The sequence below is a fragment of the Sinohyriopsis cumingii genome, chromosome 11, assembly GCF_028554795.1.
Source record: "Sinohyriopsis cumingii isolate HCF-2022 chromosome 11, ASM2855479v2, whole genome shotgun sequence".
Classification (NCBI taxonomy): Eukaryota; Metazoa; Mollusca; class Bivalvia; order Unionida; family Unionidae; genus Sinohyriopsis; species Sinohyriopsis cumingii.
In genome coordinates, this window is record NC_142971.1 from 33,520,522 (window position 1) to 33,533,989 (window position 13,468).

The 13,468-nt window shown below is 33.3% G+C and overlaps 1 protein-coding gene across 1 annotated transcript in view; it reads left to right on the top strand.

Moving 5' to 3' along the window:
• Positions 1–13,468, top strand: part of LOC149787883 (dnaJ homolog subfamily C member 2-like) — a 48,085-nt gene that overhangs the window by 4,377 nt on the left and 30,240 nt on the right. Inside the window, exons 2-7 of the mRNA XM_089974123.1 lie at positions 211–398; positions 839–914; positions 3,391–3,489; positions 7,052–7,196; positions 11,275–11,355; positions 13,101–13,166. Of these exons, the coding sequence (XP_089830249.1) occupies positions 211–398; positions 839–914; positions 3,391–3,489; positions 7,052–7,196; positions 11,275–11,355; positions 13,101–13,166 (655 nt within the window). The remainder of the gene's footprint in view (positions 1–210; positions 399–838; positions 915–3,390; positions 3,490–7,051; positions 7,197–11,274; positions 11,356–13,100; positions 13,167–13,468) is intronic.

A 13,468-nucleotide genomic window follows, 5' to 3' on the forward strand; every position in this document is an offset into this window, starting at 1 on the left:
GTTTTGCTGCTGAAAAGTCAGAATTTTGTGAAAAGTGCAAAAAGCTCAAATGTCAAGACAAAAAAGTTTGCAAAAAAAACTACTTAGAAAAGAGGCCAAGAACTACTTGAAGTAGAGGTAAGTGTTGATCACACCCTTGTTGATTACGCTCATAAACAGCAAGTTGTATAAAGATTATTAATTTTTCAAATGTATTTATTTTGTCTTTAGCTCCAGTGAAAGTAGAATTTGAGCCAGTGGGACGGTTTTATGAAGCACTATGTATGCGTCTGCATCATAAAAACACCTTATCCCAGGGATCTGTGTCCAGTTCCAGCTCCTCAGAAAGTGAAGAAGAGGACGACGATGATGAAGAAAATGAATCCTTACTTCTTAGTTTGGACCCCAAGGAATGGAAAGTAAATTAAGATGGATGATGATATTGATAATGATAACAAAACATTTTGAAGCTGATGAATATGGCAATGATAGTTGGGACGACACCTTTCCTTGTGATTTAAAATAACCTCAGATATGCTAGTATAGTTTTACTAGCCATTTGCAATTTTGAACACCATTCAAAAGCTGCCATCTTTTTCAGACATACATTTAGTGAAAACTCAAGGACTTAATATTAATTAATTTTTAAAATAATGAGCTTAGTAATTTTGTTTTATTTTTGTTTTTCTTTTGTAAGCAAGAGAATGAATTTGCTGTATATATCACAGACTGCTTTATCAAAAGTGTTTATTCTGGTAATACCCTGATTCTCCATAAAAATATTTTCAACTTTTTTTCTTTAACCCACTCCTATATTAAAAAGAAAAATCAGTCACACTCTGTATACTTTTTGTTATAGAGTCAGGATCATTATGAAGTTCTGGGCCTGAGCAAATTGCGTCACAAGGCGACAGAGGACCAGATAAAAAGAGCATGTATGATTTTTAACAAAAATAGTTTATTTTGTAACTATCTGTCTGTCTAAATCTTATTGAACTTATATGTGTCTGTGTGTGTGTTTGAGTTTGTATATATATATATATATATATATATATATATATATATATATAAATGCAATAACCTGACAATGAACAGTGCAAAACTAGTATCTAACTAGCTTGAGTGCTTTCGACTCTTTAATGAGTCTTTTTCAAAATCAAATACAAAAAATAGACAAGACAAACAAATAAAACAGAAAAATGGTTATGTTTGCAAAACTTTACATGGCTGTTTCTACAGGAATTAATCCTTTAACTTTATTATGTTTCAACTAGTTTTTTCAAATTGTTGCTGATACTGGAAAATATATGTATTGCCCTAGAAATCGATGAGCCATAAAGACATCTGTTATTTTATGTAAATTTATGTAAGAGCAAATTATATCCCAGATATTTCATTGTTATGGTAGTCATTATAGGCTATTAAGCAAATTTAGAGAATTATTTAAAAGAAAATGTGTTGGCTGCAAAAAACAATTTTATTTATTAGAAAAAGACAGTCATGCACAAATAAAAGCATCTTTTGCAGCTGACATATTTTCTTTTAAAATAATTCTTTTAATCCCTTTTAATCAATCCCTGACACATGTGATCCCTTGCTGGATCCATTGCACTTGAAATGATTGTTATATGCCATATGATTTGTGTTCCTTATATATATATATATATATATATATATATATATATATATATATATCTGCTTTCACTTTCTCTTATTCTTCCTAATGTATGCTATGCATGTCTGATGGTAATATGGCACATGTAGGGATATTTTGTCTGACTGCTAAATACATTGTCAAACATTTGTAATTATGATTTTTAAATCTTTTTCTTTTTCTTTAATATATTTAATTTTTTGTCTGTAAAATCAAATAATTTAAACTCCATATCTAACAAAATAAGTACAGGATGATATATCGCTGTAAGTCAGGTGTCAGATTGCTGTGAGTGTTGATCTTAATTGCTCCAAATTGCCCCTGATCCTACCAACAAAACAGCTGAAGGTATACATTGCCGTGCCCTAGGGATCCTGTCCTGTATGTACTGCTGTGTATACTGTTAAGTATCAAACTGAATCATCACTTTGACAATGTTGACATTGTTATAGCAATAAATGCCATTGTGGCTTTGTTGCAGGTAAAAGAACGGACATAGAAAAATAGGAAAATAAAGCAAACAGAACTTATTGATTGTTCATTGTAACAACAGTCAATTCAGTAAATTTGTTTGCATAGTTTGCAGCAGATTAAGTTCTTTAGAATGAAAAAGATCATATGAAAGACACAGTACTAATGTTTTTCTCTGAGTTATCATAGATCATAAAGCATTAACCATAATGAAGTAGAGTTTGTGAGGCAGATGGGATGAAGATTTTAATCTTGAATAGACAAGAAGTTTCAAAAGTTTTTGGATCATTTCTCGTGGCCAAGATGTGAAAAAAAACATGGAGTACAATGTTTCATGAGTTATGTCAAACACACAAGCAGAAGAACAATTATTTTGGTCCAGGTGTTTCAGATTTTATAAAGTGAGCTTTTTTCAGACCTGTGTGATTTAGTGAACATGCAGATTGCTTTGAAACTGAAAATAAGCAAAAAGCAACTCTTTTGTTATGGCATTTGAAAGACTGGGAAAATGAAACTATGGCAACACTATTTTGAGACACATATTTCATTGTGAAGGAAAATCTGATGATAGATAATGTAACAGTCTCTGGATGAGCTCAGTTAGCTAAATGAATTTTATATTAGACTGTGTTCTATCACCACTTGATTAACCACAAGAAGGGGTCAAAATAGTTATTCTTGCTTTTAAAAAAAAACATTTGAACACTCATATCTTTCAAATATCACAAAATCTGATTTTGAGAAATTCATTTTTATCCTTTACAACATAATCATAAATCTCCTGAATGGATGGTCAAGTTGGCATAACATTTTCAACAAAGCTGTCAAATGGTGTCTGCTTTGACATAAATGAAAATGGTGCCAATCTTACATTCAGTATGGCTGCCTCAGTAGCTAACTTAAAAATATTTTGGTTATCAAAATTGGTTTCAGCACTCAGCAGTTAATAAGACTAAATGGTTTTATTTTAGTTGACTGTAGAGCATCAATCCCTTAGAGGGATTCTTGATTTTACTTTCTCCTAGCTCTTAGATCAGGATGTAAACATTTTTTTCATTGTTGATCTTTCAAATTTTATAGTGGTGCAGTAAATGATGTATGCACCAGTAGTTGACTCAATTATCACATTTGAGGAAAGGAGAACATCACCATCAACAGAATATAAGTCTTGCGGCTATGAAGACTAATTATAAATTACCCTGGATACTGAGATTGCCACTGACTTTTGTACTGTTTTCATATGTTGAGTCTTAAATTTATGATATTTAGCTGCTGTTTTGTTACAGACAAAAAAAAGGTGTTGAAGCACCACCCTGACAAGAGGAGAGCCAGAGGCTTGCAAGTCAAGGATGGAGAAGACGATTACTTTACTTGTATAACCAGAGGTAAGCAAAAAGAACTATAAAGAATAAAATTCTTAGGGAACTATGATCCATGCTATTTTCAGATTTATGGGAAAGTGACAGCCCTAGCATGGGGTGGTATTATGGAAAATATAAGGTGAAGTGAGTTTAGAGAGGTCATAGTTTAGATTGTAATTATAATGTAAAAAACCTCCAAAATTTTAATTTGTTGGTGGGGTGGAGTGAAGAAGAGGTGACCAAGCAATTCTCTCATTATTTTGTTTTGAACAATAGGAACAAAAGTGTATTCTGTTAATGGTTTTATTGTGCAATGCTGTTGTTATAATAATGGAGTGACCTCACAGTAACCAACAGTCTCACAAAATGAGGTCGGTTATAGGAGGAGCATGGCTTTTCCAAGAGAGCTATAAATTCCAGCAGATAATAATGGGGCCTTTACATCTTGGTTTTATTGCTTAACACACCAACATTTAATCATGCACGGCAACACCAGACGGAGAGTCATCTTATCTCTTTGATGGCTTCAGGAGTTGCTTTGACAGCAACTATGAATGATGAGAATGGCTTCTAGACACCCTCACTTGTTAAACTACAGCAGCTATTCAATACTCTGTTTCATTAATTTCATATCTGTGTGAACTCCAGCCCTAACTGCAAGTTGTCCATTTTAACATACCAAGAAGGCAGAATTGTATCGCATATATATTCCATTTCAACACCTGAATCCATCAAAGAGATAAGCAGACTCTTCATCTGGTGCTTTGTTTCTGTTCAAAGTCAGTTGGGATATGGGACTACAGTTGAATGAAAGGAATAGGTCAGCTTCTGGCCAACTCTCATGTTGAGATAGTCAATTTTCAGGATTTAAAACATAGTATATAGTTTGTTTGAACTCAAATAACGACAGACTTATTTTGTTTCCAGTGCAGGGACAGATTTTTAGCAAATACAGGTGTAACAGAATCTCTGCAATTGATAAATTCTAGTGCATTTTATATTCATGTTTGTGGTTTCCTTTTATGGTGCCTTTCAGTTTCTCACTACAAACCCAAGATTGTATATACAAGTTTTAACAGCCAAAAATGTTGTTGCCCAAAAAGTTACATATTAAATTTGATTGCCAATAAGAATAAGAAAAACACAGTTTGTGACATTGGTACATCCCAGTATAATCCCTGATTAAAATATAATGCCTAGACTTCAATTTAAAGATTGATAGTATAATGTCATTGTGTTATTGGTGTATCCAAAAATATCCAATTATAAGCTTGACAGTGCTACAAAAATCCTGAATGAAAGGAGGAAGCCTATTCATTCTGTTATCAAAAGGTCAAAGATCAAGGTCACTTTAACTGAAAGAAGAAAAATTGTTACTGCACAAAATTTAAGTTATCTACATCAAAGACTATTAAACATGGGGTGGGCATATACTGTGCCATTGGTGTTAATCTTCTTGAAGCATATTTAGATTTTAAATGAACCTTGTATGATTTGCTGCATTTATATTTCAAAGAGCATAAATTGTATTGCTTACATTTTGTGTATTTCATTTGTCACTCATGTTACTCATAATTCATAGTATTTAGCGCACCCATCAAAAGGCTGAGTTAACCTATGATGCTGCATCTGTGATGAATCCAATAAGTGCTTTTTTAAAATTCTTCAGAAATGTACTCGACAACCTTTACTAAAAGTTGTTAAATTTTGTAAAACAACTTATTCTAAAAAGCTGCAGAATTTAATAAAATTGAACAGAAAGTGTCCTAGCATGTAGACATTTTAAATTCATACAGTTGATGCTGATCAACCTTCAGACATAGCCCTTATTACTTGCAGATACAAAAAGCCACCATTACTAAAATTAGAGAAAACCTTAATATGACTTCATGACCAGATCCACTGAAAAGAATTTGATCAATATGACGGAAGCTTTAAGGCATGAAAACCTTAAAAGTTTGTTCCAGTGATGATGACCTACCATGAAATATAGCCACAATTACTAAAAATTAAAAATTATTAATTTCCTTTCCCAAACTTCTGTTCAGAATACTTGACAGAAAACATCCTGGAAAGAAAACCTATCAGATCTATCCAGATATAGACAATTTGCCATTAAATATGGCTGTCATGACTAAATATTTAAAAACACTTCAAACGACTTCAAATATTTTCAAAAACAAATTAATAGAATTTGACCAAACTTCACATAATGCATACTGACATGAAGTCCTTTTAAGTTTATGCAAATAATGCAAAGCCACCATCAGATATGGCCAACATTACTAAAAGTGTAAGAATTTTTAACAATTTCTCCAAAACTGCTGAACAAAATTTGATCATATTTGACAAAAAGCTTCCTTGCATGAAGACCATTAAGTATTTTACAAATGATGCCGATTTGCCACTCAGATATGGCTGACTACTAAAAGTAGACAGACTTTTTAAGCCAGCTTATCTAAAGAAACATTCACAATAATTTGACCAAATTTTAGCAGGTTAGGGTTAGGGTTTTCAGTCTTTTGCTGATCAGTCATCAAATATGGCTCCATTACTTTAAAAGATGGGGGCCCTGAGTGGCCGAGTGGTCTAAAGCACTCTTCGTTATGGATCACTGCCATCTCACCTCTGTCTGCGTAGGTTCGAGTCTCGGATTTGGCCAATGTATATGAGAAAGCTTGCCATTAGCTTCTTGAGGGTCGGTGGTTCTTTCCGGGGATTTCCCAGGTTCTTCCTCCACCATTAATACTGGCCACCATGTATAGCCTATCGTTTGCTGAAAAATGGCATTAAACCCTACAACAACAACAACTTAAAAAATGACTTATTCTCAAAAACAGATGAACAGAATATGACCTTATTTGAAGAACCTTCCTTGAAAGAAGACCTTTCAAATTTGTACAATTTTATGATGTGCCATCAAATATGGCCACCATTATTAAATGGAAAAAAAACCTTTAAATTACTTCTTCGTAGCTGATGAATGGAATTTAACCAAATGTGACAAAACATTCAGGCATGAAGACTTTTCATTTTGGTACAAATGATGCTTATTCACCATAACTAAGCATAGTAAGAAATTAAGTGACTTATTCTCCAAATTCACTGACGAAAATTTGATCATATTGGACAGAAAGCTCTCTTGGAATGAAGACCTTCTGGTTTTTGTGGTATTTTACAAATGGTGATAATCTGCACACAAAACATATGGCCACGATTGCTAAAAATAGAAAATCCTTTGACAGCTTCTTCTTTACAACCATTGAATAGAATCTGATCAAGTTTGACATGCATTCTGGCATGAAGACCTTTCAAAATTATACAAATGATATTGAACCACTATCAAATATGGCTACTGTTACTAAAAATAGATAACTGTTAAAAGAAAGGAAATGTTAGAATTTGACCAAACTTGGTAGAAAACATCCTGACCTGAAGACCATTCAATTTTGTTTTTTAAATGATGCTGATCTGCCATCAGATATGGCCACCATTACTAAAAGCAGACAAACCTATACCAGGAAGGTGTTCTGAAACAGAAAATATAATAATGATAATAAATCCTTTGATGTTACTTTTTTTACAGCTTATGAAATCCTTGGTAATCCCTTGAAGCGAAGAGCTTATGACAGTGCAGACCCTCTGTTTGATGACTCAGTACCACCAGTAAATGCACAATCCAAGGAGAACTTCTTAAGTGTATTTGGTCCAGTTTTTGTCCAAAATTCCAGGTTTATTCCCGTTTTTTCTCTTCTTCATAATTAGTAAATATGCATACAGATATTATGATGATATCATGTCATCCATTATGTACCATATGTTAGGCAACATGTACATCATTAGTGTTATTTGTGTTTATGTTTAAAAAAATGATAGAATTCATTTCAAGAGTTCTCAATTAATGGGAGCACATGGTTTGTCTTCATTTAGAAAGGAAAGGCCTGATTTGTCAAGTACAAAATATTTGTACATTTAAATTCAGGAAACTTGCCTTCATACATGCAAGTGAAATTCAAATCATATTTCATGTCAGATTGGAAAGATTTCCTCAGGTAAATTATTGTTTTGATATAGGACAAAAAATAGTAATAATTAAACAAATTTCATATAAATATATAAAAGATTGTTTATTACATTCTTGGGTAGAATGTTTCCTCTGTTATAAAGTCTGAGTTCAAATTCCCTTGCCAGATTCCTAACTGTATAATCCAAAGGCTTTGTTATAATGTTCTTTTGTTACGGTAATTGATTTGTGGGATTTGCCAGAGAAAATTAGCTCAATTATAATGTTTTTATTACCGATGTGCTGATATGTTTGTAAACAGAAACATGGCCACAATAGCTTAGCAAGTTTGAGGCAGCTACTCTGGATGTTTTTGCATTTTTCGTTATATACGTTTGTTGTAAGTATATTACCTGTTGGAATGTGAGAGCTGTTAGATTTTTCTCAGTCATCTTGACCCAGTGCTGCAACAGTCTTTTGTTTTGAACATGACATACTTGCCAATCGACCAGTTTGGGCTATGATGGACCTTCATTAATTGCATTAAATAGCCACTTCTTGGTACTTCATGCTATACTTTGCAATAGACTTAGTAATTGTATTCATCTTCAGTTAAATGAAATAAGTAATGAAAAAAAGAAATATTGTTTTAATTCCAGCTGGCATAGAACAGAACGAAACTTAGTTATCTCCCTTTTGCCATTTCCTTAACATTAATTTGCATATTTGACTATTAATTTGGATACCACAATTAAAATTCCTCTTAAATCATAAATCTTGATGACTGAGTAACCACTGCACATTGAATTATTCAACACTCAGAAAGTAGAACCACTAGAAAGGCGCATTGAAATAGTTTCTATCTTTGGTCAGGGTATTGATGTCTTTTTCTCCAAACAGAAACTTGGCTAGATGCAATGAAATCTGATTGACTGTTGCATTTTCCAAAGTTATCTGTGATTGGAACAACTGTATTGTGTCACGCAAGTTTCATTTTCTACAAGAAAAAGGTAACTTTATTTATGCTGATGATGGCTACCAATGACAGCATAAAATACAAATTAAATCTACAATCTCTTGAAACTAATTATCTATGCATGAAGGAAACTGAAGGTATTGTGTAAAATATGTGTGAAAAATGTTCACTTAATTATAACACACTGTCAAGATTGCTAAAAGCTGCAAAGTCAATAAAAAATACTATTGAAGATATGGAGGAGGCCACAGCAAAATGGTTTAATGAAACATGCACTGCATATTTCTGTCTAATCCATGTATCATAATATTATTTTTTTTAAAGTGAAAGAATTAGTTTTAAAAAAAACTAGGTGTGGTGAGTGTCATTGCTGAAGTGGTTGGTTCAGTCACAGCATTGGTTACAAAAGGATTTGTGGAGAAGCCAAGTCAGCAGATACATCACAGCTTGATAACTGGAAAGCCAGACTTAAAGATATCATACAGAATTATATGTCTGAGGACATATACAATGCGAATGAAGCAGCTTTATTCTGTACATGTACTCCAGACAAGATTTAACTGTTGAAAGGTCAACCATGCACTGGTGGGAAGCATCTGAAAGACAACATCTCAGTTCAGGTCACATCAAACATGACTGGCCATGATAAAATGCCACTTCCTGTTATTGGCAAGTCTAAGAGACCTTGCTGTTTTAAGAATGTACACCATCTTCCTGAGGATTACCGCGTGAACACAATAGCTTGAATGATCTCTTACATTTTTATTAGAGTGAATAAGGAAACTTGACAGAAAGATGAAAGTACAAGGAAGAAAAATTGCCTTGCTTGTGGATAATTATGTCAAAAATCTTAGAAAAAATTGTTCTCTCAATTTGTATCTTATCTGAATTAAATTTGTCTTTTTACAGTCAGCATATCATCCTTGCCATAGTACTGAAACTGCCCTTCTGAGATTTAATTAATGACCTCCCTCTGCTTTGGATAGTGGAAAGATAACAGTCCTCATTCTTCCTGACTTTTTTGTGGCATTTGTCTCAGACAATAAGTACCAGCAATGCCAACATTAAATTCACAGCCAGTATAAAACCTAGATGTCACTTGATACTACCCTCTCATTATCCCAGTATGTCATGAGCATATGAAAGGCTGAATATTGGGAGTTTAAATGCATCAGCTCCATTTGTAGTTTTCATTTGGTAGTGTGTTCCATAGTACTTTCAAGACTGGATTTTTGTAATTCACTTCTATCTGATTTATCTCAGTATCTGCTACAGAAACCTCAGAAAGTTCAAAACACAGCTGCTCATAATATCCTAAGAGTACAAAAACTGAGCACACCTCCCCCTTGCTCTGTAACCTGCACTGGCTACCTGTTCAATCCAGAATCAAATACAAGATATGTTCACTATACTTTATTTCATTGACTGTTTTCAGTCCAATATACCTTTCTGACCTGATCCATGTGTACACCCCATCTATAATTTTACACTCTTCTGCAGACACAGTTATTCTCCTTTTTCTCATTGTTACAATGAAGTCATACAAAAAGTGCCCAGCTATGTGGAACAAGTTATCCTATTAGACACAAGGACACTGTGATCTCATTCAAGAGTGCTCTTGAAACTATCCTATTTTGACTACAAGAACAGACTTAAAGACTTAATAATGTTTATGTCCTTAATTATTGTTAGCATGTTGTTTTTAATTTCATGATGTTTGTTTTTGTGATCTTGTCATTGTATATGTTTTTTATGTTTTATCTAATATTGTAGAGTGCTTAGAGTTCTGAAGATTAGGCACTATACTAAGTCCATATTATTATTATTATTATTATTATTATTATAATGTACAACTACCTGGACAATATTCTGCACAAGCACCAGGTGCATTATATTCTAAATCAAGGCATGAAATCCCTTGTTTCACATCTGCTTTACCATGGATTCCTTATCTACAAGGAAAAATCTGTTGTGGAACCATTTAAAACTTATACCTGTTTGGATATGGAGTTCAAAAAGCGTGTGATCAGATACTGTCTTTCTCTGAATCATCTTCATGGCCTCGTCTATTCTCTCAACAAATCTCATTTCAATTTGGGCATTTTTTTGTTTATTGGGTCTCGTCATTGCAACAGCAAATCTCATCCTTATGGGCTGTCTGTTTATTAGATTGTAAATATTCGCTTTTCCCATTTTCTTTCCCTGTAAACTGCTTTGGAAATAAATGCAACAGATTTGGTACTGAGGAGTTCATCTGTTTTCTCTGATTGGTACCCAGTTAAAATCAGTAAAACATTCAGATCAGCCTGTTGGATTAAATCACATGATGTTTCTTGTGTAAAAGCCATTCATTAAGCCAGCTTGAGTTGCCCTTGCCTGAGGCAGTCTGCAGTTAGCAATAATGATTTTGTATTTTTATTTTCATGGCAACTTTCTTGTGTGAAAATTAAAAAATAAGGGACAGTTATGAAGCTTAAAATCTTAAAATTACTAATGCATTTATTTGTATACACACTTTAGATGGTTATACAAAGTTGGGTAAAGTCATGTAGAATTTACATTGTGGGTGGTTGGGGTGTCTAATGTGCACCAAAATAAATAATTGTCTAGCAGTATTTTGCTGGCTATGTCATCTACTGCCATCACTCTGTAAATTTAATACTTTATTATTTATAAGATGTAAATATTCTTTTCTTAATGTGTTTCTGTATTTTTACAAGGTTGATTGAAGGAAAATATCTTTACTTTCATTGATATTGTTGAAGATATTCTTATAAATCAGGTATTACTGTAGATTTATATGATTGAATTTGTTGATTTTTTTTTCTAGATGGTCAAATAGGAAGAAAGTACCACAGCTTGGTGATGAAAACTCCAGTTATGATGAAGTGAACCATTTTTATTCATTTTGGTAGGTATTAAATTTACCCCCTAATTTACATGTGTATTGCATTCTTGAGAAACCTCATTTAGGTAGAATTTGCATCTCAAATCCATCCAAGTCTTCATCCATGTTGAACACATTAAAAATTGTTTGTTCCAACTTTGGAACCCATGCTGCACATTGGCGTACATACATGAATAACATGCATCTTGGTGGGTGTTTTTCTGCATGGGTGTTAATAATAATTCACATAAACATAAGACATGGGTAAGTGGAATACACAAAAATTGGGAGTTTACTTGTTAAGGAGATATTCAAATCAATAATGTCAAGTGAAGCTTCTTTTTTATTAGTGAGTTGAGTAACAAAAATTTATGTTATAGGTGTAGCGTTATCTGCACTTGCCATGATGTCAAAGTTGTGAGCTTTTTCTACATTTTGTTGAATTAATTATACCATTTGATTATATAATAATGTAACAGATGTCCCTTATTAGAGTTGGGTACTTTGAACAATTTTATACCTCAGGATTTCTGAACATACAGTGATACATACCCTGTTCCATACATTTTGGTGTTACATTTTTTAGAACATATGTATATAAGAATACAAAATGTCCAAGGTGTGTGATGTCACATTATTTGATACTGTGCACTGTACCGGTTTGTATTGGCCTACACAACACTATGACAGTGTTTGAAATTCCACATTACAACTAAACATTACATTGTTGCGATATTTTTGTGAAAAGAAGATTACTGGATGCAGAAATACACATATTTAAGGTAAAGTATTTGTGACCGGATATTTGCAATATTTGATTTGGAACATTAGATTGTACAGAAGACGTAAACAAATCTCTTTTTGAGTCGGACTTGCATCACATATTTACAGCGTAAATATGCTGTGGTTGGATAAAGTTCTATCATTTGGGGAGACTGGTTTATGTCTACATTCTTCTGTGAACAAAGATGAGTTTATTTACAAAGTAACTTCACATTTAAACCTAGCTTGGATATAGTGTGGATTCCATGCTACAGATATACCACCCATCCACCACCCCACCCTCATTATCATCTTAGCCATACTGGTAGTTTTACTTGTTGTTATTTTTCAAATTATGATATGTTATGCATGACATAACAAACCCCTGTGAGTGTCAATTGGCAATATTGAAACAGATGAGACCATTTTTTCCCAATTCCCTTTTGCTAGTTGAATAAAATAATGGCGGCCAAAAATGTTTGATGAAAACAAAAAAATCCAGAAGGCTGGGTTTAAAAAGTTTTCCCATGATCACAGCCAAACAGTAAAGAGAATACTCCACAATAATTTCATGGGTTTATTTGGACCAAACAGAATCACATAAAGTGATATGTTCACATTTATAATATCAAAAATATGAAACTGCACACACTGTAGGCGATATGTACCGACTATGTGATAATTAAAAGTTAAGACATGGAATCTTGAAAATAGAATTGAGGAATTCCTAAGCAGATCTCAGAATTTCATCAGAAATAAAGCAATACTCCTTGTAGAAAAATTCAAGATTTTATAACTTTCTGTAATCCATGATGCATCCTGAATGTTCTTTGGGAAATAAATCATTCTTACCAACTATTAAATAAAAAAGACATTCAGAAATCTAAATTTTGAGGAAGAAGATTTGAGATTTTCAGTGAAAATGGGGCCCTTAACTATCAATGCCAATCTAATTAGAAAATTATCAATCTGGAATTAAGTGTACACTTTTTCTGTTTCATCCACAGGTATGAATTTGACTCATGGAGAGAATTCTCCTACTTTGATGAAGAAGAGAAAGAAAAGGGAGAAAAGTGAGTTATCTATTATGTACACATAGCAGTTGAAGTTCTGCTCCTGCTGCTGATGATTGTTGTTGTTGTTGTCGTAAGGTTTAATGCCATTTTTCAGCACAAGATAGGCTTTTCATGATGGTCAGTATAAATGGCGGAGTAAGAACCAGGGAAAGCCCTGGAAAGAACCACCAACCGACGAGAAACTACTGGCAAGCTTTCTCACATACCCACATTGGCTGAACCTGAGACTCGAACCCACGCAGACAGAGGTGAGATGGCTGTGATCCATAATGGGGAGTGCTTTAGACCACTTGGCCACT